The sequence below is a fragment of the Eschrichtius robustus genome, chromosome 6 (genome assembly GCF_028021215.1).
Source record: "Eschrichtius robustus isolate mEscRob2 chromosome 6, mEscRob2.pri, whole genome shotgun sequence".
In the NCBI taxonomy this organism is placed as follows: domain Eukaryota; kingdom Metazoa; phylum Chordata; class Mammalia; order Artiodactyla; family Eschrichtiidae; genus Eschrichtius; species Eschrichtius robustus.
Window position 1 is genome coordinate 11,581,650 of NC_090829.1, and position 22,073 is coordinate 11,603,722.

General features: G+C 47.5%; 1 protein-coding gene across 3 annotated transcripts in view; it reads left to right on the plus strand.

Moving 5' to 3' along the window:
- COLQ (collagen like tail subunit of asymmetric acetylcholinesterase) overlaps positions 1–22,073 on the plus strand; it is a 69,201-nt gene that overhangs the window by 16,111 nt on the left and 31,017 nt on the right. Inside the window, exon 1 of one of the 3 annotated variants that reach the window (XM_068545882.1) lies at positions 11,904–11,979. The exons of the other annotated variants lie outside the window; for them this stretch is intronic. Within the exon in view, the coding sequence (XP_068401983.1) occupies positions 11,904–11,979 (76 nt within the window). Of the gene's footprint in view, positions 1–11,903; positions 11,980–22,073 lie in introns of those variants that run through there. 3 annotated transcript variants of the gene reach the window in all.

Genomic DNA, 22,073 nt, shown 5'->3' on the forward strand with positions numbered 1-22,073 from the left:
TGGCCTTTATTATGTTGAGGTAGGTTCCCTCTACGCCCACTTTCTGGAGTGTTTTTATCATAAATGGGTGTTGAATTTTGTCAAAAGCTTTTTCTGCATCTATTGAGATGATCATATGGTTTTTCTTCTTCAATTTGTTAATATGGTGTATCACATTGATTGATTTGCGTATATTGAAGAATCCTTGCATCCCTGGGATAAATCCCACTTGATCGTGGTGTATGATCCTTTTAAAGTGTTGTTGGATTCTGTTTGCTAGTATTTTGTTGAGGATTTTTGCATCTATATTCATCAGTGATATTGATCTGTAATTTTCTTTTTTTGTAGTGTCTTTGTCTGGTTTTGGTATCAGGGTGATGGTGGCCTCATAGAATGAGTTTGGGAGTGTTCCTTCCTCTGCAATTTTTTGGAAGAGTTTGAGAAGGATAGGTGTTAGCTCTTCTCTAAATGTTTGATAGAATTCACCTGTGAAGCCATCTGGTCCTGGACTTTTGTTTGTTGGAAGATTTTTAATCACAGTTTCAATTTCATTACTTGTGATTGGTCTGTTCATATTTTCTGCTTCTTCCTGGTTCAGTCTTGGAAGGTTATACCTTTCTAAGAATTTGTCCATTTCTTCCAGGTTGTCCATTTTATTGGCATAAAGTTGCTTGTAGTGGTCTCTTAGGATGCTTTGTATTTCTGCAGTGTCTGTTGTAACTTCTCCTTTTTCATTTCTGATTTTATTAATTTGAGTCCTCTCCCTCTTTTTCTTGATGAGTCTGGCTAATGGCTTATCAATTTTGTTTATCTTCTCAAAGAACCAGCTTTTAGTTTTATTGATCCTTGCTATTGTTTTCTTTGTTTCTATTTCATTTATTTCTGCTCTGATCTTTATGATTTCTTTCCTTCTGCTAACTTTGGGTTTTGTTTGTTCTTCTTTCTCTAGTTTCTTTTGGTGTAAGGTTAGATTGTTTACTTGAGATTTTTCTTGTTTCTTTAGGTAGGCTTGTATAGCTATAAACTTCCCTCTTAGAACTGCTTTTGCTGCTTCCCATAGGTTTTGGGTCGTCGTGTTTTCATTGTCATTTGTCTCTAGGTATTTTTTGATTTCCTCTTTGATTTCTTCAGTGATCTCTTGGTTATTTAGTAACGTATTGTTTAGCCTCCATGTGTTTGTCTTTTTTATGTGTTTTTCCCTGTAATTCATTTCTAATCTCATAGCGTTGTGGTCAGAAAAGATGCTTGATATGATTTCAATTTTCTTAAATTTACTGAGGCTTGATTTGTGACCCAAGATGTGATCTATCCTGGAGAATGTTCCGTGTGCACTTGAGAAGAACGTGTAATCTGCTGTTTTTGGCTGGAATGTCCTATAAATATCAATTAAATCTATCTGGTCTATTGTGTCATTTAAAGCTTCTGTTTCCTTATTTATTTTCATTTTGGATGATCTGTCCATTGGTGTAAGTGAGGTGTTAAAGTCCCCCACTATTATTGTGTTACTGTCAATTTCCTCTTTTATAGCTGTTAGCAGTTGCCTTATGTATTGAGGTGCTCCTATGTTGGGTGAATATATATTTATAATTGTTATATCTTCTTCTTGGATTGATCCCTTGATCATTATGTAGTGTCCTTCCTTGTCTCTTGTAACATTCTTTATTTTAAAGTCTATTTTATCTGATATGAGTATAGCTACTCCAGCTTTCTTTTGATTTCCATTTGCATGGAATATCTTTTTCCATCCCCTCACTTTCAGTCTGTATGTGTCCCTAGGTCTAAAGTGGGTCTCTTGTAGATAGCATATTTATGGGTCTTGTTTTTGTATCCATTCAGCAAGCCTGTGTCTTTTGGCTGGAGCATTTAATCCATTCACGTTTAAGGTAATTATCGATATGTATGTTCCTATGACCATTTTCTTAATTGTTTTGGGTTTGTTTTTGTAGGTCCTTTTCTTCTCTTGTGTTTCCCACTTAGAGAAGTTCCTTTAACATTTGTTGTGGAGCTGGTTTGGTGGTGCTGAATTCTCTTAGCTTTTGCTTGTCTGTAAAGCTTTTGATTTCTCCATCAAATCTGAATGAGATCCTTGCCGGGTAGAGTAATCTTGGTTGTAGGTTCTTCCCTTTCATCACTTTAAGTATATCATGCCACTCCCTTCTGGCTTGTAGAGTTTCTGCTGAGAAATCAGCTGTTAACCTTATGGGAGTTCCCTTGTATGTTATTTGTCGTTTTTCCCTTGCTGCTTTCAATAATTTTTCTTTGTCTTTAAATTTTCCAATTTGATTACTATGTGTCTCGTCATGCTTCTCCTTGGGTTTATTCTGTATGGGACTCTCTGCGCTTCCTGGACTTGGGTGGCTATTTCCTTTCCCATGTTAGGGAAGTTTTTGACTATAATCTCTTCAAATATTTTCTCAGGTCCTTTCTCACTCTCTTCTCCTTCTGGGACCCCTATAATGCGAATGTTGTTGTGTTTTTATGTTGTCCCAGAGGTCTCTTAGGCTGTCTTCATTTCTTTTCATTCTTTTTTCTTTAGTCTGTTCCGCAGCAGTGAATTCTACCATTCTGTCTTCCAGGTCACTTATCCGATCTTCTGCCTCAGTTATTCTACTATTGATTCCTTCTAGTGTAGTTTTCATTTCAGTTATTGTGTTGGTCATCTCTGTTTGTTTGTTCTTTAATTCTTCTAGGTCTTTGTTAATCATTTCTTGCATCTTCTCAATCTTTGCCTCCATTCTTATTCCGAGGTCCTGGATCATCTTCACTATCATTATTCTGAATTCTTTTTCTGGAGGCTTGCCTATCTCCACTTCATTTAGTTGTTTTTCTGGGGTTTTTTCTTGTTCCTTCATCTGGTATATAGCCCTCTGCCTTTTCATCTTGTCTATCTTTCTGTAAATGTGGTTTTTCTTCTGAAGGCTGCAGGACTGTAGTTTTTCTTGCTTCTGCTGTCTGCCCTCTGGTGGTTGAGGCTATGTAAGAGGCTTGATGGGAGGCTCTGGTGGTGGGTAGAGCTGACTGTTGCTGTGGCGGTCAGAGCTCCGTAAAACTTTAATCCACTTGACTGTTGATGGGTGGGGCTGGGTTCCCTCCCTGTTGGTTGTTTTGCCTGAGGCAACCCAACCCTGGAGCCTACCTGGGCTCTTTGGTGGGGCTAATGGCAGACTCTGTGAGGGCTCACGCCAAGGAGTACTTCCCAGAACCTCCGCTGCCAGTGTCCTTGTCCCCATGGTGAAACAGAGCCAGCCCCCGCCTCTGCAGGAGATCCCCCAACACCAGCAGGTACGTCTGGTTCAGTCTCCCCCAGGGTCAGTGCTCCTTCCCCTGGGTCCCGATGCACACACTATTTTGTGTGCACCCTCCAAGAGTGGGGTCTCTGTTTCCCCCAGTCCTGTCGAAGTCCTGCAATCAATTCTCACTAGGCTTCAAAGTCTGATTCTCTATGAATTCCTCCTCCTGTTGCTGGACCCCCAGGTTGGGAAGCCTGACGTGGGGCTCAGAACCTTCACTCCAGTGGGTGGACTTCTGTGGTATAAGTGCTCGCCAGTCTGTGAGTCACCCACCCAGCAGTTATTGGATTTGATTTTACTCTGATTGCACCCCTCCTACCGTCTCACTGTGGCTTCTCCTCTGTCCTTGGACGTGGGGTATCCTCCTTGGTGAAGTCCAGTGTCTTCCTGTCGATGATTGTCCAGCAGCCAGTTGTGATTCTGGTGCTCTCGCAAGAGGGAGTGAGAGCACGTCCTCTACTCCGCCATCTTGGTTAATCCTCTCCTGTAGACTTTTAAATGATGGCTATTCTGACTGGTGTGTGGTGGTACCTCATTTTAGTTTTGATTTGCATTTCTCTAATAATTAGTGATGTTGAGGAGCTTTTCACGTGCTTGTTGGCCATCTGTATGTCTTCTTTGGAGATATGTGTATTAAGGTCTTCTGCCCATTTTTCGATTGGGTTGTTTGTTTTGTTGTTGTTGTTGTTGTTGAGTTGTATCAGCTGTTTGTGTATTCTAGAGATTAAGCACTTGTCTGTAGCATCATTTGCAAATATTTTCTCCCATTCCATAGGTTGTCTTTTCTTTTTTTTTTTTTAATGGCTTCCTTTGCTGTGCAAAACCTTGTAAGTTTGATTAGGTCCTATTTGTTTAGTTTTGTTTTTATTTCTATTGCCTTGGGAGACTGACCTAAGAAAACATTGACACAATTTATGTCAGAGAATGTTTTGCCTATGTCCTCTTCTAGGAGTTTTATGCTGTCATGTATTATGTTTAAGTCTTTAAGCCATTTTGAGTTTATTTTTGTAGGGTGTGAGGGTGTGTTCTAACTTCATTGAGTTACATGCAGCTGTCCAACTTTCCCAGCACCGCTTGTTGAAGAGACTGTTTTTTTCCCTTTTTATATTCTTGCCTCCTTTGTTGAAGATTAATTGACTGTAGGTGTGTGGGTTTATTTCTGGGCTCTCTATTCTGTTATGTTGATCGTTATGCCTGTTTTTGTATCAATACCACACTGTTTTGATTACTGTAGCTTTGTAGTATTGTCTGAAGTCTGGGAGAGTTATGCCTCCTGCTTTGTTTTTTTTCCTCAGGATTGCTCTAGCAATTCTGGGTCTGTTATAATTCCATATAAATTTTTGGTGTATCATTGTTTATATCATCAAATGTTTGCAAATCACCCAAATGCATGTTAGTACAGGGCAGGGTGAACAAATTATGGTTCTTCCAAATGAAGGAATATTACATAGCCATAGGAGGGAATGTGTATGCATTTTATGCAGTAATACAGAATACTTTTAGAAATACTGTGAAGTATCACAGGTATAGTAATATATTACAGGTAACCATTTGAGCAAGAGAGGGAAATATTATACCTGCTTATTTGCTTCTGTATGCAGAAAATATTCATGGAAGAATACACAGGAGACTAATGGATAATAAATAATTGGAACTGGGACAGGGTAGGAGAGTTTTCAAGTATACGCATTTATACTTTTTGAATTTTGAATCACATGAATGTATTACCTTTTCTAAACAATTAGGCAAAAATCCCATATAGACATACAAAACAGAGCCTCTCATCTGGAGCACAGGATAGGACTTTTCTGTCTTTAAAAATCTGTTAGACCCAAATTAGCAAAGGGAATTGAGATCTCAGAGAATTTCCAGAATGGTAGAATCACATAGTTATAGCAGTGTTTATAAGGTTCCTTTTGCCAACTTGTTCAGTCAGTAAGCTCTATTGCTCAATTGAGTTCAAGGGGGTCAACCCAAGGTCCCCCACTTTCTGGAATCCAGGGATTTCAGTGACTCATGAGACCAATGGGTAGAAGTGTTCACTGTGCCAGTGGGCAGCCACGGGCACACAGGGACCCTGCTTCCCTCTTTCCCACCTGCTGTGGACCCTCAGATAACAATTACTGGAGGTAGTGGGGCAGGGATGGAGGCTCTAGGGAAAGGGCTAAGTGAGCCACAAGGTTTTGAATCACAAGTGTCCGTAGAGCTAAAATGTCACCATGGATAAATGAAGGCGTGGGAACATATCTGGTGGAAATACAGGGTCTTTCCACTCAGCCCCAGTTGTCAGCACATGTTGGAAACAGCCCACCCTTTGGGCTCAATGCAGCTGGAGGGTTTCATCTCTGACCTGTGGCCAGATCTCCCGAATAACTCTAGAAACTTGGCCTCCCCCATCAAGCCAAAGCAGAAGAGTTAATAGGACTCACTGATTTATCCTGGCCGCCATAATCAAATTCAGAGCCAAGGCACATCCAGCCCTGAGGAGGTTTCTTGATGTTCCCTCAGCTCCTAATAACATTGCCTCCTTCTTCCTCTCCATTTACCACATGCCATTTGGTCAAATTAGAACTTGAACTCAGAAAAGCAGATGCCTTCCTTTAGATAACATCCAAAAAATTCTCTTGTGGGAGGAAGGAGAGATGGGTTTGTCTCCTTAGATCTATGCACAAAGGAGTCACTTCTGATACATGACTTACTACAAATTAATGGACAGTGTGAGGTGATTTTCCTTCATCCTTGTGGCTTGGGTAGCCTTATCGGGGGGATGGGGTGCAGAAGGGGATGTCCACCTCATGTCTTTCCTGAGGATTTGGTTACTTGCTCAAGGTCTCCTGATTAATGGCTACAGGCTCCTCCAGGTGACACTGGTGTCCTGGTTCTGTGTGCAGCTCCAGAGCGCCCAGATATTTGCTAGCAAAGGTGTTGGATGGCCCACCCCCAATCCTAACCCTGTGGAGGTAACTTCTGGTTCTCTGTTGCCTACTTAAATTTTTTAAAGTTTATTCTTTTTTATTAGGGAAAATCCCAAACATTAAAAAAAAAGTGGAAAGAATTGTCCAGGGAACACCGGTATGCCTACTGTTATGGGCTGCCTTGCATCTCCCCCCTCCCCCAAAATGCATATATTGGAGTCCCAACCCCCATTACCTCAGCATGTGACTGTATTTGGAGATAGGCCTTTAGAGAGGTGACTAAGGTTAAGTGAGGCCATAGGGGTGGCTCTGGTCTAATCTGACTGGTGTCCTTATAAGAAGAGGAGATCTGGACACACAAAGAGACACCGGGGATGCTTGAAAAGAGCAAAGGCCATGTGAGGACACAGGGAGAAGGTAACCATCTGCAAGCCAAGGAGAGAAGCCTTGGAAGAAACCGAACCTTCTGACGCCTTTGTCTTGGACGTCTAATTTCCCAAACTGTGAAAAATGTATTTCTGTTATTTCAGCCTCCCAGGTACTTTGCTATGTCAGCCCTAGCAAACAAATACACCCAGAACATAGATTCAGCAGTCGTTATCATTTTGCTATATTTACTCTATCCTCTGTCTGTTTATCCACCTTATTTTATTCAATGAATTTCAAAATGAGTTGCAGATCCCTTGCCCACCTTGAAGAGTAAACTATTCAACAGAGAAAGTAAATGCACACATGACTGAACCCTCTCTGCGGCCAGGATAGTCAGGGAGGTCGGATTGCATTTACCAAACAGGAAACTAGGACCTGAAGATGAGTGATCATGAGGTTTGGTTAAAAAGACATGGGACTGGGTGTCGGAAATGCCTCCAAGCCCAGCTGGCTGGGACACACCTGCGTTTTTCTGAGGTTCCCTGCTCATTCTCGCCGGCTGGTGAGGGTGTGGGACAAGGTCACCACTTTGTGCTGGTCACCTCCAGAAGTCTCCAGGGTCAGACATCTGGATTCAGCTGATGTCTTCAATTCAAGACATCTGGCCAACTACCTACCGGCTGTGTGTGACCTCAGGCGTATCCTTAGATCTTGACCATCATCTGGAGACGAGGCTGATGATACTGATATCACCGTGTGCAGTGGCTGTGGGGACCAGGGAAGGGTACCGAATGCTCACGAATGTTCCTGTGGCTGGCGCTTCACCCCCGGTTGGGGTAATGCCACCTGCTGTGACAAACAAACGCCAACATGTCAGTGACTTCGTCTAGTCAAAATTCATTTTCTGCTCGCCCGAGAGTCCAGTGGCCCTGGTTGGGGGTGGCCGGCCTCCTCACTGGCATCCAGAGATGCAGGCCCTTTCCGTCCTGGCTCCAGCATCGCCCAGGGCTGGAGTCTTCTGCATCCAGGCAGAACCATTGGTGGGAAGAGTCATGTAGCCACACGCCCCAGCTACCCTCACTGTGGGGGAGCTGGGCAGCACCACCGCTTCTCAGGGATAGCTCTGGCCTGTGGGGTGGCGGGGAGCACACATTCTGGGGGAGTTCCAGCCTTCTCCTCACAGCCCCAACTCTGAGGAGGTCCTGGGATGTAAAGTCAGCGGCTGGGGGTTAAGAGTAGAGAAAGCCAGCCACCAGGGAAGGGTCAGGTCGTAGGGGAGCCGCCTGGCCCACAAGAGCAGGGAAAGCAGCAGGAGCGGGGAGGGCGGTCTGACGGGGAGCCATCCCCGGGGCTGGGGAAGCGGCCACCAGGAGGCCACCTTCTCCCAGGGCTGCACGAGAGTCCTGTTGAACTCTGACCCCAGTCCTAGCCGTGTGGCCTGGACCAATCTGAAATGTACAGATTTCTCCTCTGTAGATCTAGGGTAATCTACTCTGAGGATTCAGTGCGATAATGCGTGGGATGTGCTGAGTCCGGTGTTTTCATTGTTTCATGGATTTTGCTAAACAAGGCCCAGCAAGTAAGCAGCGCAGATGCCACTCCTTTCTCTCATCTCTGGGAGGCAATACCAATAAGTCGTGACCCTCTTTCCCCAGAGTCCTTCTTAACACAGTGTTCCAGGAAATCTGCACCAATCGTTGGCGTTAGCAGGTGATATGAAAACTCTTTGCCCTCCAGAGGCTAGACGGTGGGCCTTTTTTGCTCTCCATCCTGGTGGCATAGCAAGGGTTTGACACATAGTACGTGTTCAATAAGTGTTTGTGGCTGAAGTGGGATCTGTTACAGGGCTCTGCTGTGGGCAAAACATTGGGTCTGTGTCAAAGAAAAAATGATTCTGATGCTTGTTGAAAGAGTAAGGGAGACCTTGATGGAGACTATTGCCGTGGGTGGCAAGACTCTCTCAAGAGGGGAGAGAGATTGGGCTCAATTCTGAATTGAACAGGAACAAGTGGGGATTTGTAGTCAAGGAGCAGGTTGAGGGGTTGGTAGATGGAAAATTACCAAGAGACCTCAGGGGTAGGGGGAATCTTGCTAAAGCCACTTAACAGGATTCTCGCTGAAGGCAGGCCAGGTGATAAGATATCAGGGATGGGGGAGGTGAGGAATTTGATCAGATATCAAGGGTGAACAGATATCAAGGGTGGCGATTCTCTCTAAACTGACTTAGCAGGCTTCTTGCTAAAACTGGACTCAGCAAGGAAGCCCAAGGTGGGGGCCTGGTTCAGAGCCTGACCAAAGTTTGGTCAAGGAGAGCGTGTCTGGCAGTGAGAAGACAGACCCCAGGTCCTCCAGCCTACTTCTGGGGAGTCTGAGTCCTTGGGAAGGGTGCCGAGTTAGGCAGGCCACACAGCCTCTCTGGGCAGCAGGGGTGGGAGACACGGCCAGGGGAAGATGCAAAGCAGACTCCACTTTGGGGGGCTCAGCAGGAAACAGGCCTGCATGTGGCAGCAGTGGGGACAGGGGTGCTGGCCTGGTGCCTGGGAGGCAGTATTCCAGAAAGGTCTTCTGGCCTGGGTGATGAATCCCAGAGCTGCAATTAAGACAAAATACTGTGAATATGACACCTGCTGACAGCTGCAGGAAGGCCCCGGAAACTTTTACTATGAATTAGATTTTGCAGGCAGCTCTGCTGGGTGAGCTGGTGCTTGGGCCAACAAGAGGCTGCGTTGAGGGCAAGGACTGCTCTCCAGGGGAGAGGAGAGGAGGGTCTCAGGAGCCACCTCCCCTGAGAGAAACCGGGGCTGGAATGGGCTTAGAGCGCATCTGGTCCAACGCTCCCATTTACATTTGGGAAAACCAACACCCAGCACGGATGTGAGTTCTCCAAGGTCACACCGCAAGTTACTGGCCACACAGGACTGGAGGCCAGGACTCCTGATCTCAAGCTGGCACGCTTGGCTGAGGGGCAGTTAGGCAGTGAGCACACCTCCAGGCATTTGACTTAAGGAAATTCAACTGCTAGTGCCTGGAGAGACGGAGACAGAGAATGAGACCAAGTTAGAGACAGCGAGACAGAGAGACAATGGGATCGAGGCAAGAAGGAGAGTCGCAGAAGGAGGGAGACAGAAAGAGACATTGGTGAGCCTGAGACATTAGGTTGGGAGTAGAGACGCGGACACCTGCAGGGCTGGACAGGACCTCAGTGATCCTCTAGTCAGCCACCTTCGTTCTGAGAATCATGAAACAAAGTTATAGCTGAGTGGTTTACTTGTGTAAGCCTTTCGAGGAGAAGTTTGATGTGGATTGGTAAAAAAATAAATGCTTCAGGTGCTTAAAATGGCAAAACTTCCATCTCTAAGGGTTTTTGAAATGAGGCTTGAAAAATTGATGAGCTGCAGGAACAGGCCCTGGCACCGGGGGATGTGGGTAAATGTGACGCGGAAGACCTTTCTGCCCTGGGCTGGGTTTCAGGACTCCGTGCCCTCTGTGCTGTCTTCCCTGATGTTTCTGCGAACAGAGGGAAATGCTCCAGAGAAGGAACAGAGCCTAACCCTCTCCTCCCTCATTCCTCCCATCATGGTACCAGCAGATATATATACTTTTTAATATTTATTTATTTATTTATTTATTTTGGCTGCACTGGGTCTTAGTTGTGGCATGCGGGATCTTTTAGCCACAGCATGCGGACTTCTTAGTTGAGGCATGTGCACTCTTAGTTGCAGCATTTAGTTGTGGCATGCATGTGGTATCTAGTTCCCCAAGCAGGGCTCGAACCCGGGCCCTCTGCACTGGAAGTGTGGAGTCTTACCCACTGGACCACCAGGGAAGTTCCCCAGCAGATCTTCTCTACTTTCAAAGCATAGCTCAGATGCCACCTCCTCCAGGAAGCTTTCCCTGATTTCTCACTTGTATCCCCTGCCCCAACTGGTACCCATCATTTCTTCTTGTAAATCCCTCCAGACACCCCAGCCCCATGTTAGCCGCTTTTATTTTTCCACCTCATACAAGTTATCTATGAAAATGTTGATAAAGGAGCCCCTATTCTGTGCTAGGAACTCCAAAAGCCTTGCTCTAATCCTTACAACGAATGAGCTAGGTGAGTTTCGCCATACCCACTCGACAGGTAAGTAAGCCGAGACTCTGAGAGAGTGAGTAACTTCCTCAAGTTCAGATAGCCAGTAAGTGGCAAAAGCAGGGCTGCAGCCCAAGTTTGCCCGACTCTAGGGCCTGTACTCTTTCCACAACACTGACTGAGACGTTCCGAGGGCAGGGACTATGTCTAGTCATTGTGTCTTGCAGGCATTTGGCACTCAATCACTGTGTATTTCTGAATGAATGAAACAGCAGATGAATGAATGAATACAAGAAGTATGCTTTCTTTTGAAGGTTGTAGCTCAGTGGTCGGCAAACTACAGCCTGGGGACCAAATCCAGCTTGCCTCCTATTTTTGTAAATAAAGTTTCATTGCAACATGGCCACATGCATTCCTACCTGTGTTTATGCTGCTTTCATGCACCATGGCAGAGTTGCGTTGCAGCAGAGGCCATGAGGCCCGTAGAGCCTAAAACACTATCCGGCCCTTTCCAGAAAAAGTTTGCCAACTCCTGCTATAGCTCATGGTCCTTACTAAGCTGGTTAAAACAGCAGTGCTTACTGCTTTTATGATCTAGAATATTCTGTATGTTTGTGTGCATGCTTGTGCATTGGGTGCCTATAAAGTGTCAGACAGATTTCCACGTGTATCTGGTATATGTCACTTAATCATTTTACAGGGAAGCTTCATCTAAAAAAGTTTGCCTCATGGGCCGTTTGGAAATATATATATAAATACATATTTAAAAAATTAAGTTTAGCTTTGTTGCCAGCACTGGCATAGATGTGGTGAAGCAACAGACCTTCCCTGGAGCCGAGGCGGGCAGACTCCCCCCAACCCCACTCCCACCGCGGCTGGGGTGACAGTGAGGATGGCCCTGTGAGGCTTGCCAGAGTGCAAAGCAGCCTGTTTAACGGGTTACCCTCCGTTTCCCCTCTGCTGCAGGGGCATCAGTATCCTGGGCTCCAGCCCCACCTCCTCCCCTGGGCTCTCCCTGGGGAACTCTTCCTCTCCCAAGCCATCCCCAGTGCATCCTCCTGAGAGACCAGAGCTCTGCCTCCCGTTCCTGCTCCCGGGAGCTCAGGACTGGCCTCCGGACCCCTGGCATCTGGGGCAGAAGCGACACCAAAGCAGGGATTGGCCGACTCCCACCCCAAATGCCCAACAGGCCAGGCGCTGGGAGCGCTGGGGGCGTGACAAATCTCAGCCAGCCTCCAGCGGGTGTCCCCCGGCCAGTCCGCCGGGGCCTTGCCCATGATGACGGGCCCATCCCTCAGCCTCACTCATCTGCTCACCATTTCAGGACTGCTCTGTTACTCAGCTTGCTGCTTGGGTGAGTTGTGTGAGTGTGTGTGTGTGTGTGTGTGTGTGTGTGTGTGTGTGTGTGTGTGTGTGTTGTTTTGGAAAAAAGACTCTTGGAAAGCAAACTTGTTCTGGAGGTTTCAGCAGCCTTTAAATTTTAAACTCCTCCGCCGGTGTTGGAATTGCAACGTAAAGGGGTTTGACATTGGAATTGATGGGGATCTTGGCGCACGTGTGTGTGTGTGTGTGTGTTTGTGTGTGTGTGACCTTGAGTGGCAGGCTGGCAGCTGCTGCTCCCTTGGCTTTGAAGTAGTATGGTGTTCTGTGGTCCGGGGCCACCCTGGCACCGGGTGGCCAAGACACTCTCCATCTTCCTCCAGGCTGGCTGGCAGCTCCAGGCTGGGTCATGCAGCTCACTGTCATCCCAGGGGCAAATGTCTTCTCTGTAGGCTGTGTCCTCACCTGCCCCCCAAGGCCTGCTCAGTCAAATCGCAGCTCAGTCAAATCGCAAGACAGCAAACTCCTAACAGGGTCTTTCAGAGGAGTTCAAATACCTTCAAGCTCTAGGATCAGAATATTTTTCTCAAGGTGTATGTGGTATGAGTGGGGCTGGTGTGAGGAAAGTTGTAAGGTGCAGCCTTCTCTGGAATCTGTGAATCGGGGAAAACCAGGCGAACTGCTGCTGGTCAGGGTGAGAACTTGGCTGTAGCTGAGCCATCTGACTCACGGTCAGAACCCTTAGTGATGCCACGAGCGTGTGCCCTCACCTCTCCTCTCCTCGGGCTCTTGCGAGCGCAAGTTCCAACAGGCAGGGGAGGCCCAGAGCGGAGGGGGCGGAAGTAATGAGCCCTAGCAGCTGTGGAGCAGTTAGTGCGTGGCTGCACCTGTAATTTTCCCAACCTGCAAAGGCAGGATGTGTGTGTCACGTCTTTCCTTTGCTGCCTTCTAATGACACATTTGCTTGATTTGAGGGGTTGCTGCTTGATGCAAAAAAAGGGGGCAGAAACAGAAAAGGCTGTCTCTGGTGCCCTACTGATAGGCTGGTCTGGTGAGTGAGAGACCCAGAGGGACACAGTGGTGATCCTGGGGTCATATGTGTTAAAAAAGGACTTTGGAGGTGGTTTGGGCCAAATTCCTTGTGGTGCAGATGGGGAGCCTCAAGTTGAAGAAGGGAGTCGCGCTGGGTCCCATGGTCACGTGCACCTGGACTCACACTTTGATCCAAGTGCCTATGTTTCCAAGAGCAGGTCGGAGTGAATCACTTTCCAAGGATATGCACCAGACTCAAGTGCGTAGTTTGTCCAAAGGGCAGAAACAGCATCAACAACAGCAAAAATAAGAAAACCCAAATGTTTGCCGAAAGCCTGCATTACACTCAGCATTGTTTCTACCTGTGATGTGGCACTGCAGCGGCCACGCACAAAATGGCTTTGGTGTCTGTAAGTCAGGGCAGGCAGTCCCAAAATTCCATGGGGGCTGGCATTTCCAAGGCAGCTGCCTGGGGCTGAGCCACGTGGGGCACCCAGGTTTCTGCAGGCGCCGTGTACACACACACACACACACACACACACAGGATTGTTTCCATTACAACAGAGCCTCTGGGGCTTTCCAGGCTGGACCCGGGCTCAGACATGATTCCACGGAGGCAGCCTAGTCCGGGGAGACCCGCAGGCCACTCAGATGACACCAAAATAGACATGTGAAGGCCTGTTTTAGTGATTGCGAGGAAGAGGCAAGGGGAAGCTGTTCCCAAACACATCCACCTGATGGAAATATTCTGAGCTGGAATGAGCTGGAAATAAACTAGACGGTGCTAAAAACAAACCTCTCCAGGGAGCTGGGGGCAGGCAGAAATAGATGGTCCTCACCTGCTGAAAATGAAGTGGGGGGAGGGGGAGGGGACAGAGGGAGGGGGAAGGGTGGACAATGCAGTAGCCTCAGCAGGGGAAGCAACTGATAGTGTGTCTTCCCTAAGGGAGCTCCAGCCTCCAGGAGGGAGTGAAGGAGGGATGGCTCTAAGGAGCCAGTGTCTTTCATTAGTGGAGGCTGCAGAGGGTGCGGACTGCAGGAAGCACTGGGGCCCTATATGGTCTGGAAACAGGAGTGATGAGCAGTGCGCTTTCGGCACGCACACCTGCCGCCCCCCAGGTGCCCCTGGCTGGGAGAGGCCGTGAGGAGAACCACAGCTCAGCCCTCGCTGAGGCCCAACTGAGGCGAAGGAGAGGCTGCAGCTGGGGCCGGGGAAGGGCTCTGGAGAGCTGCCCGCCTGCCCCATGCCAGCCACAGCAGCTTACACTCTAGGAGAGAAACTTGGAGAAACGGGGAGAGGAGTGCCATTGCTGCTGACGTCAAGTCTTGTAACAACACGGCGACCCAGCTGCCTGCCCTCCGGCTTGGCCGCAGCTCCTCTTGTTGGACACAGACAACCTCACAGAACGACAGCTGACAGGGCCACTCTGTGACCGTGATGGATCAAGATAAAAGCAAGGCTACTCTGTCACCATGCCAGACACGGACACAACAAGACTATCCCCCAGCCAGCAGGCCCTCTGTCCTTGCTCACGTGGGAAACTGTGCTGCTGCTTTATGCCCACAGCTCCTGTCTCCTCTTCTTCTGGATGAGAATTAAGATGTAGCCACAGGACTTCCCTGGTGGTCCAGTGGTTAAGAATCTGCCTGCCGATGCAGGAGACACGGGTTCAAGCCCTGGTCCGGGAAGATCCCACATGCCGCGGAGCAACTAAGCGCGTGTGCCACAACTACTGAGCCTGCGCTCTAGAGCCCACGAGCCACAACTGCTGAGCCTGTGTGCCACACCTACTGAAGCCCGCACGCCTAGAGCCTGTGCTTCGCAACAAGAGAAGCCACCGCAATGAGAAGCCTGCGCACCGCAACGAAGAGTAGCCCCCGCTCGCCGCAACTAGAGAAAGCCCACGCACAGCAACGAAGACCCAACACAGCCAAACAAATAAATAAATAAATTTATTTATTTTTTTTAAAAAAAGATGCAGTCATAGACTAACCCTCATGTCCTGACAGCAGCCAGTCCAGAGCAAGGCCAAACTTGGCTTCCCCATAAGCTCCCCCCAGCATCACGTAGCAAAAGCCCAACTCCTAGAATAAATCCTTTCTCACCGCCTCTTACCGAGATGCCGATGGGTCCCCTAGTACGCGTCCTCCCTCATGGTGATGAGGCACTTTCTATCTCAGGTGGTTGTTCCAGGAACCCCTGGCCTTCTTCTTAGCTCCCGATCTTTATTTCCACATAAATGCAGTCATAGTGTCCAGATCAACAGGAAGGACTCTGGAACCAGAGTTCAAATCCTGGCTCTGTTGCTTACTAGTTGTATGACCTTGGGCAAGTTGCTTCACCTCTTTGCATCAGCTACTGGATCTGTAAAATGGGAATGATGATCATGGTAATAATAGTACTTAACTCTCAGGGTTGCTTTGAGGATTAGGTGAATTTATATGTGTGAAGCATTTAAATGGTGCGTGGCATGTAGTAAATTTTAAAAATTAATTCAGCAAACATTTTCGGAACATCCAGTGTATGCCAGGTGCTGTGCTAGACCCTATGGATCAAAACTGACGCCCATCCTCACAGAGAGCACAAGGAAACACCCCATGGATAAGAGCTAACATGGGGTAAACCCCGAGAAAGCATAGCAGGATCCCTCCGTCTTGGCCTGGGAATCGAGGAAAGCTTATTGGTGGAGGGTGAACCTGACAGTTCTTGCTGTAGAGTAAGAGTCTCCAGGACGGGGCTGGGTGCGGGAGGGCAAAGTGGGCCCTGAGCAGAGGGCGCGGCAGCTGCCTACAGGCAGGGGCACATTTAGGGACTGCTCTGCCCCCACAAGGCCTAGTCCAGTGCCTGGCAAAGCACAAGCACAGATGAACAAATGTCTCACACTAAAGCTGGAAGCTTTCCTCACAAACCAGTGCCTTCTCTGACTATTCCATCTTAGACTTTAACCACTGTTGCCCCAGGTGCCCTGCAACATCAAAATCACCCTGATCCTTCCTCCTCTTTCACCCCTGCAGTGCACTGACCCCCCAGTTTCTTTCTCCCCAGGATGTTTGTGTTGGCCCCTTCCTTCCGGCCCTCACTGCTTGCATGCCAGCGCAGGCCCTGACAGGATATCTCCACACCCGACCTGCAGCCTGCTCGCTCCCTGCCGTTCTCTGAGCTCTCCTTGCCCACCTTGCCCCTACACCGTCTTTCCCAGCACCGTGTTGATCCTATTACTCCTTCACTCAGCATCTTCTGTGGCTCCCTACTACATTTTTTTTTTTAATTTATGTTAACCCTCTTATCTATCTATTTATTTTTGGTTGCATTGGTCTTCGTTGCTGTGCGTGGGCTTTCTCTAGTTGCGGCGAGCGGGGGCTACTCTTCGTTGCGGTGCGTGGGCTTCTCATTGCGGTGCTTCTCTTGTTGCGGAGCACAGGCTCTAGGCGCACAGGCTTCAGTAGTTGTGGCATGCAGGCTCAGCAGTTGTGGCTCGCGGGCTCTAGAGAGCAGGCTCAGTAGTTGTGGTGCACAGGCTCAGTAGTTGTGGCGCACGGGCTTAGTTGCTCCACGGCATGTGGGATCTTCCCGGACCAGGGCTTGAACCTGTGTCCCCTGCATTGGCAGGTGGATTCTTAACCACTGCGCCACAAGGGAAGCCCCCCTACTACATTTTGAATAAAGCCCAAACCCTTTGGTGGGGGATCCAAAACTGCACGATCTAGCCCCAAACTAACTTTCCAGCCTTCCTCACCTACGCTTTTCTTTGCAGAACCTCCTCTTCCATTAGACCTACACCTTAAAACTTCTTGCTTCTGTGCTCTATTTAACTAATTTAGAGGGTCTGCCTGCCCTTGCCCCGTTCCGGAGAACCTTCTCCCATAGCCTCAGTGGAGCTGGTAACACACTGAGATTCTGCTGAAGATTGGGCCTGGTCCCGGGCGGGTCTGCACAGCCACCCCAGTGACCCCAGTGACCTGTCACTTGGCTGGAAAAAATGTGTAGGGCCATCAGAGTCCCCGTCATGGATATTTGAAACAAGAGCCACAAAGGGATGTTCCAGGCAAAATAGATGCTGGAGGTAAAAGATTTGAGGTGAGACTGGGTCAGCCATCGTGCAGTGATGGGGGGAGTAAAGATGCAAAAAAAGACAGGTGGGTCAGCCTGTGGCAGTTAGTGCCCATCTTGCGGTCATAAAATAAAGGCAGAGCCACCTGAGTGAGGATGACACCAGTAAGCAGAGCCAAGAGGTCAGGAGAGACGATTCCTGCTGATGTCATTGAATTCCAGGTACAGCCCTGCCAGAAGCCATCTGCCTGAGGGCTTCTTAGTTACGGCCAGCAAGATGGCAGAGTAGAAGGACGTGAGCTCACCCCTTCTTACAAAAACACCGAAATCACAACTGAACAACCATTGACAAAAAAACCACTGGAACCTACCAAAAAAGATACCCTACATCCAAAGACAAAGAAGAAGCCACAACAAGATGGTAGGAGGGGCGCAATTGCAATAAAATCAAATCCCATACCCGCTGGGTGGGCGACCCACAAACTGGAAAACAATTATACAACAGCAGTTCTCCCACAGGAGTGAAAGTCCTGAGCCCCACGTCAGGCTTCCCAGCCTGGGGGTCTGGCAATGGAAGGTGGAGCCCCCAGAGAATCTGGCTTTGAAGGCCAATGGAATTTGATTGCAGGACTTCCACAGGACTGGGGGAAACGGAAACTCCACTCTTGGAGGGTGCACACAAAGTCACATGGGCACCGGGACCCAGGGGAAAAACCAGTGACCTCATAAGAGACTGAGACAGACCTACCTGCTAGTATTGGAGGGTCTCCTGTGGAGGCAGGGGGCAGCTGTGGCTCACTGTGGGGACAAAGACACTGGAAGCAGCAGTTCTGGCATGTACTCATTGGCATGAACCCTCCTGGAGGCTGCCATTTCCTCCCCAAGACCTAGCCCCACCCAACAGCCTATAGGCCCCAGTGCTGGGATGCCTCAGGCCAGACAACCAACAGGGTGAGAACACAGCCCCACCCATCAACAGACAGGCGGCTTAAAGTCTTCCTGAGCACAACCCTGCCCACCAGAGGGACAAGACCCAGCTCCACCCACCAGTGGGCAGGAACCAGCCCCTCGCATCAGGAAGCCTGCACAAGCCTCTTGGATAGCCTCGTCCACCAGCGGGCAGACAGCAGAAGCAAGAAGAGCTACAATCCGTGAGCCTGCAGAGCAGAAACCACAATCATAAAAAGTCAGACATAATGAAACAGCAGAGGAATATGTCCCAGATGAAGGAAGAAGATAAAACCCCAGAAGAACAAATAAGTAAGTGGAGATAGGCAATCTGCCAGAAAAAGAATTCAGAGTAACGATAGTGAAGATGATCCAAGATCTCAGAAAAAGAATGGAGGCACAGATTGAGAAGATGCAAGAAATGTTTAACAAAGACCTAGAAGAACTAAAGAACAAACAAACAGAGATGAACAATACAATAACTGAAATGAAAAATACACTAAGAGGAATCAATAGCAGAGTAACTGAGGCAGAAGAACGGATAAGTGAGCTGCAAGACAGAATGGTGGAAATCACTGCCACAGAACAGAATAAAGGAAAAAAGAATGAAAAGAAATGAAGACAGTCTAAGAGACCTCTGGGACAACATTAAATGCACCAACATTTGCATTATAGGGGTCCCAGAAGGAGAAGAGAGAGAGAAAAGACCTGAGAAAATATTTGAACAGTAATAGCTGAAAAATTCCCTAACATGGGACAGGAAAACAGTCACCCAAGTCCAGGAAGCACAGAGAGTCCCAGGCAGGATAAACCCAAAGAGGAACATGCCAAGACACATAGTAGTCAAACTGACAAAAATTAAAGACCAAGAAAAAATATTAAAAGCAATAAGGGAAAAGCAACAAATAACATACAAGGGAACTCCCATAAGGTTATCAGCTGATTTCTCAGCAGAAGCTCTGCAGGCCAGAAGGGAGGGGCACGATATATTTAAAGTGATGAAAGGCTAGGACCTACAACCAAGAATTCTCTATTCAGCAAGGCTCTCATTCAGATTTGACGGAGAAATCAAAAGCTTTACAGACAAGCAAAAGCTAAGAGAATTCACCACCACCAGATCAGCTTTGCACCAAATGCTAAATGAACTTCTCTAAGCAGAAAAGAAAAGCCCACGACTAGAAACAAGAAAATTACAAATGGAAAAGCTCGCCAGTAAAGGCAAACATAAAGTAAAAGCAGGAAATCATCTGCGCACAAATATGCTATCAAAACCAGCGATCGTGAGAAGGGAGAGTACAAGTGCAGGATACTGGAAATGCATTTGAAATTAAAAGACCAGCAACCTAAAACAATCTTGTTTATATACAGACTGCTGTATCAAAACCTCATGGTAACTGCAAACCAAAAATCTACGATACGCACACAAAAAGGAAAAAGGAATCCAAACACAACATTAAAGTTAGTCGTCAAGTCACAAGAGAAGAGAACAAAAGAGGAAGGGAAGGAAAAGGACCTGCAAAAACAAATCCAAAACAATTAAGAAAATGGCAATAGGAACATACATATCGATAATTACCTTAAATGTCAATGGATTATATGCTCCAACCAAAAGACATAGATAGACTGGCTGAATGGATACAAAAACAAGACCTGTACATATGCTGTCTACAAGAGACCCACTTCAGATCTAGGGACACATACAGACAGAAAGTGAGGGGATGGAAAAAGGTATTCCATGCAAATGGAAATCAAAAGAAAGCTGGAATAGCAATACTCATATCAGACAAAATAGACTTTAAAATAAAGACTGTTACAAGAGATAAAGAAGGACATTGCATAATGATCAAGGGATCAATCCAAGAAGAAGATATAACAATTGTAAATATATATGCACCCCAATATATATATATAGGAGCACCCCAATATATAAGGCAAATACTAACAGCTGTAAAATGAGAAATCAATAGTAACACAATAATAGTGGGGGACTTTAACACCCCACTTTCATCAATGGACAGATCATTCAGACAGAAGATCAATAAGGAAACATAGGCCTTAAACGACACATTAGACCAGCTGGACCTGATTGATATTTATTGAGCCCTCTACCCAAAAGCCGCAGAATACACATTCTTCTCAAGTGCACATGAAACATTCTCCAGAATTGATCACATGCTGGGCCACAAAGGAAGCCTTGGTAAATTTAAGAAAATTGAAATCATATCAAGCATCTTTTCTGACCACAACACAATGAGATTAGAAATCAACTACAAGAAAAAAACACATCGCACAGCGGGCACATCACTTGAAGCACTTGTGTTGCCTCTACTGCACCTTGTGTTCGTAGCTGTTACATTCACTGTGGTTTCACATATAGGTGCAAGCATCTAACTACATCATCATGTTTCCTGATGTGCTAGTGCCTGACCACTTATAGTCAAAATATGCATTTTTATATCATAAATCACTTTTCTGAGAGTTCTTTTTTATATTATATTCAGAGCATTATATTGATTTTTTAATTGTATAGGTATGTTGTATTATTTATGAATTTCATTTTAGGATAACAAAGGGGTCTTTAAAAATATTCCTTACCAATGGGGGCATTGCGTCTGAGGGTGCTGAGGACCTTTGGCCCTGCCAGTGGATGCTCCTCTGCTGGGTGTGAGGGTGTGGGTGGGCTCGGGGCAGTGATTCCCAGGGCACTGGAGCTGACACAAGCCGCCCCACACCGGGTGCCTTCTGGGGAGCACCTTTTGGTTGCGTGATGCATGAGGCAAGTCCTGGATCACAGGGTGGAAAGAGAAGGCGAGCACTGTCCCCTGGGAGACAAGACTGAAAACTGGGTTCAGGGCAAGAGGAGTGCAGAGGATGGGGGAAAACCCGCCCATGTTCTGTGAGATCACCGGTTTGGAGAAAGGGTGGAGATGGAGGTGCCATCATGAGACCAAAACTGGGAGCTGGAAAATCACAGCTTTGGGTGATTATGGATCTCACTGCTATGAATGTTCTAGTATGTGTGTTGGGTGAACATGCACTCACTTCTCCATTGGTAAACACCTAGGAGTGAGTTGTTGAGCTATTGTATGTGCCTATATTCAGCTTTAGTAGACAATGCCGAGAGTTTTCCAGAGAGGTTGAAGCAATTTTCACTCCCACCAGCCAATGGATGAGCGTTCTGGTTGCTCCACATCCTACCCGACGTTTGTTATTTTCTGTCCTTTTCAGTTTAGGCACTCTGGTGGGTGTGTAGAGGTGTCAACCCAGTGTGCAGCAACAGCAGGATGGACAAGTACGTTGTGGCCGGGTCCTGAATAGGAACCCTATTCAGCAGCATAACAACGACAAGCAATGACCAGGAAGCCCCTCACAGACGCTATGCAGAGCGAAAGAAGGACACAAGAATTCACGTTCATATAAAGTTCAAATACAGGCACAAGGACTCCCCAGGGCTAGCAGACAGGGAGCAGTGCAGAGACTGGACAGGAGCTGAAGGGGCTTCTAGAGGCCAGGGAGTTCTGTGTCTCCACCCAGGTGCTGGCTTCTAGGGTGTGTCCACTTTGCAGGAATCCAGTGGGCTGTACACTTAGGATCCGTGTCCTTTCTGCCAGGTACACTTCAACACTGAACATGTACTAACATTGAACACGGGCATGTGACAAGGAAGCTGTAAGTATCCAGGGCCCTCTCTTCATCTCCTCACACCTGTGTCTGGAGACATTAAACCTTAGCTCTCCAATGAGCATGCGTGACCTCGAATGTCTGTGTAGAGTCTGGAGTCAAATCTATGTTTGAAATCCTGGCTCTGGGTCTGATCAGTGCTGCCCCCAGCCCTGCTGCCTCCCCCCCTCAGAACAGTTCCTTCTGGGCACAGTATCAAGGGTATTAACAGACACTGCCTTCTTCCCAACTGTTGGGGGCACCTTATGAGTAAGTTTGAACTTGGCCTTCCTTGTCCCATCTACAGAGTGACCAGTCAGTGTCTGGAGAAGGAGCCCTGGACCTCGTGATGGTCACAGTGGCTGCACCATCTGTTCATTTATCCAGTGAAGGCAGGGGAGGGCTAGGTCAGGTACAGGCAGGAGGTGCGCTCACAC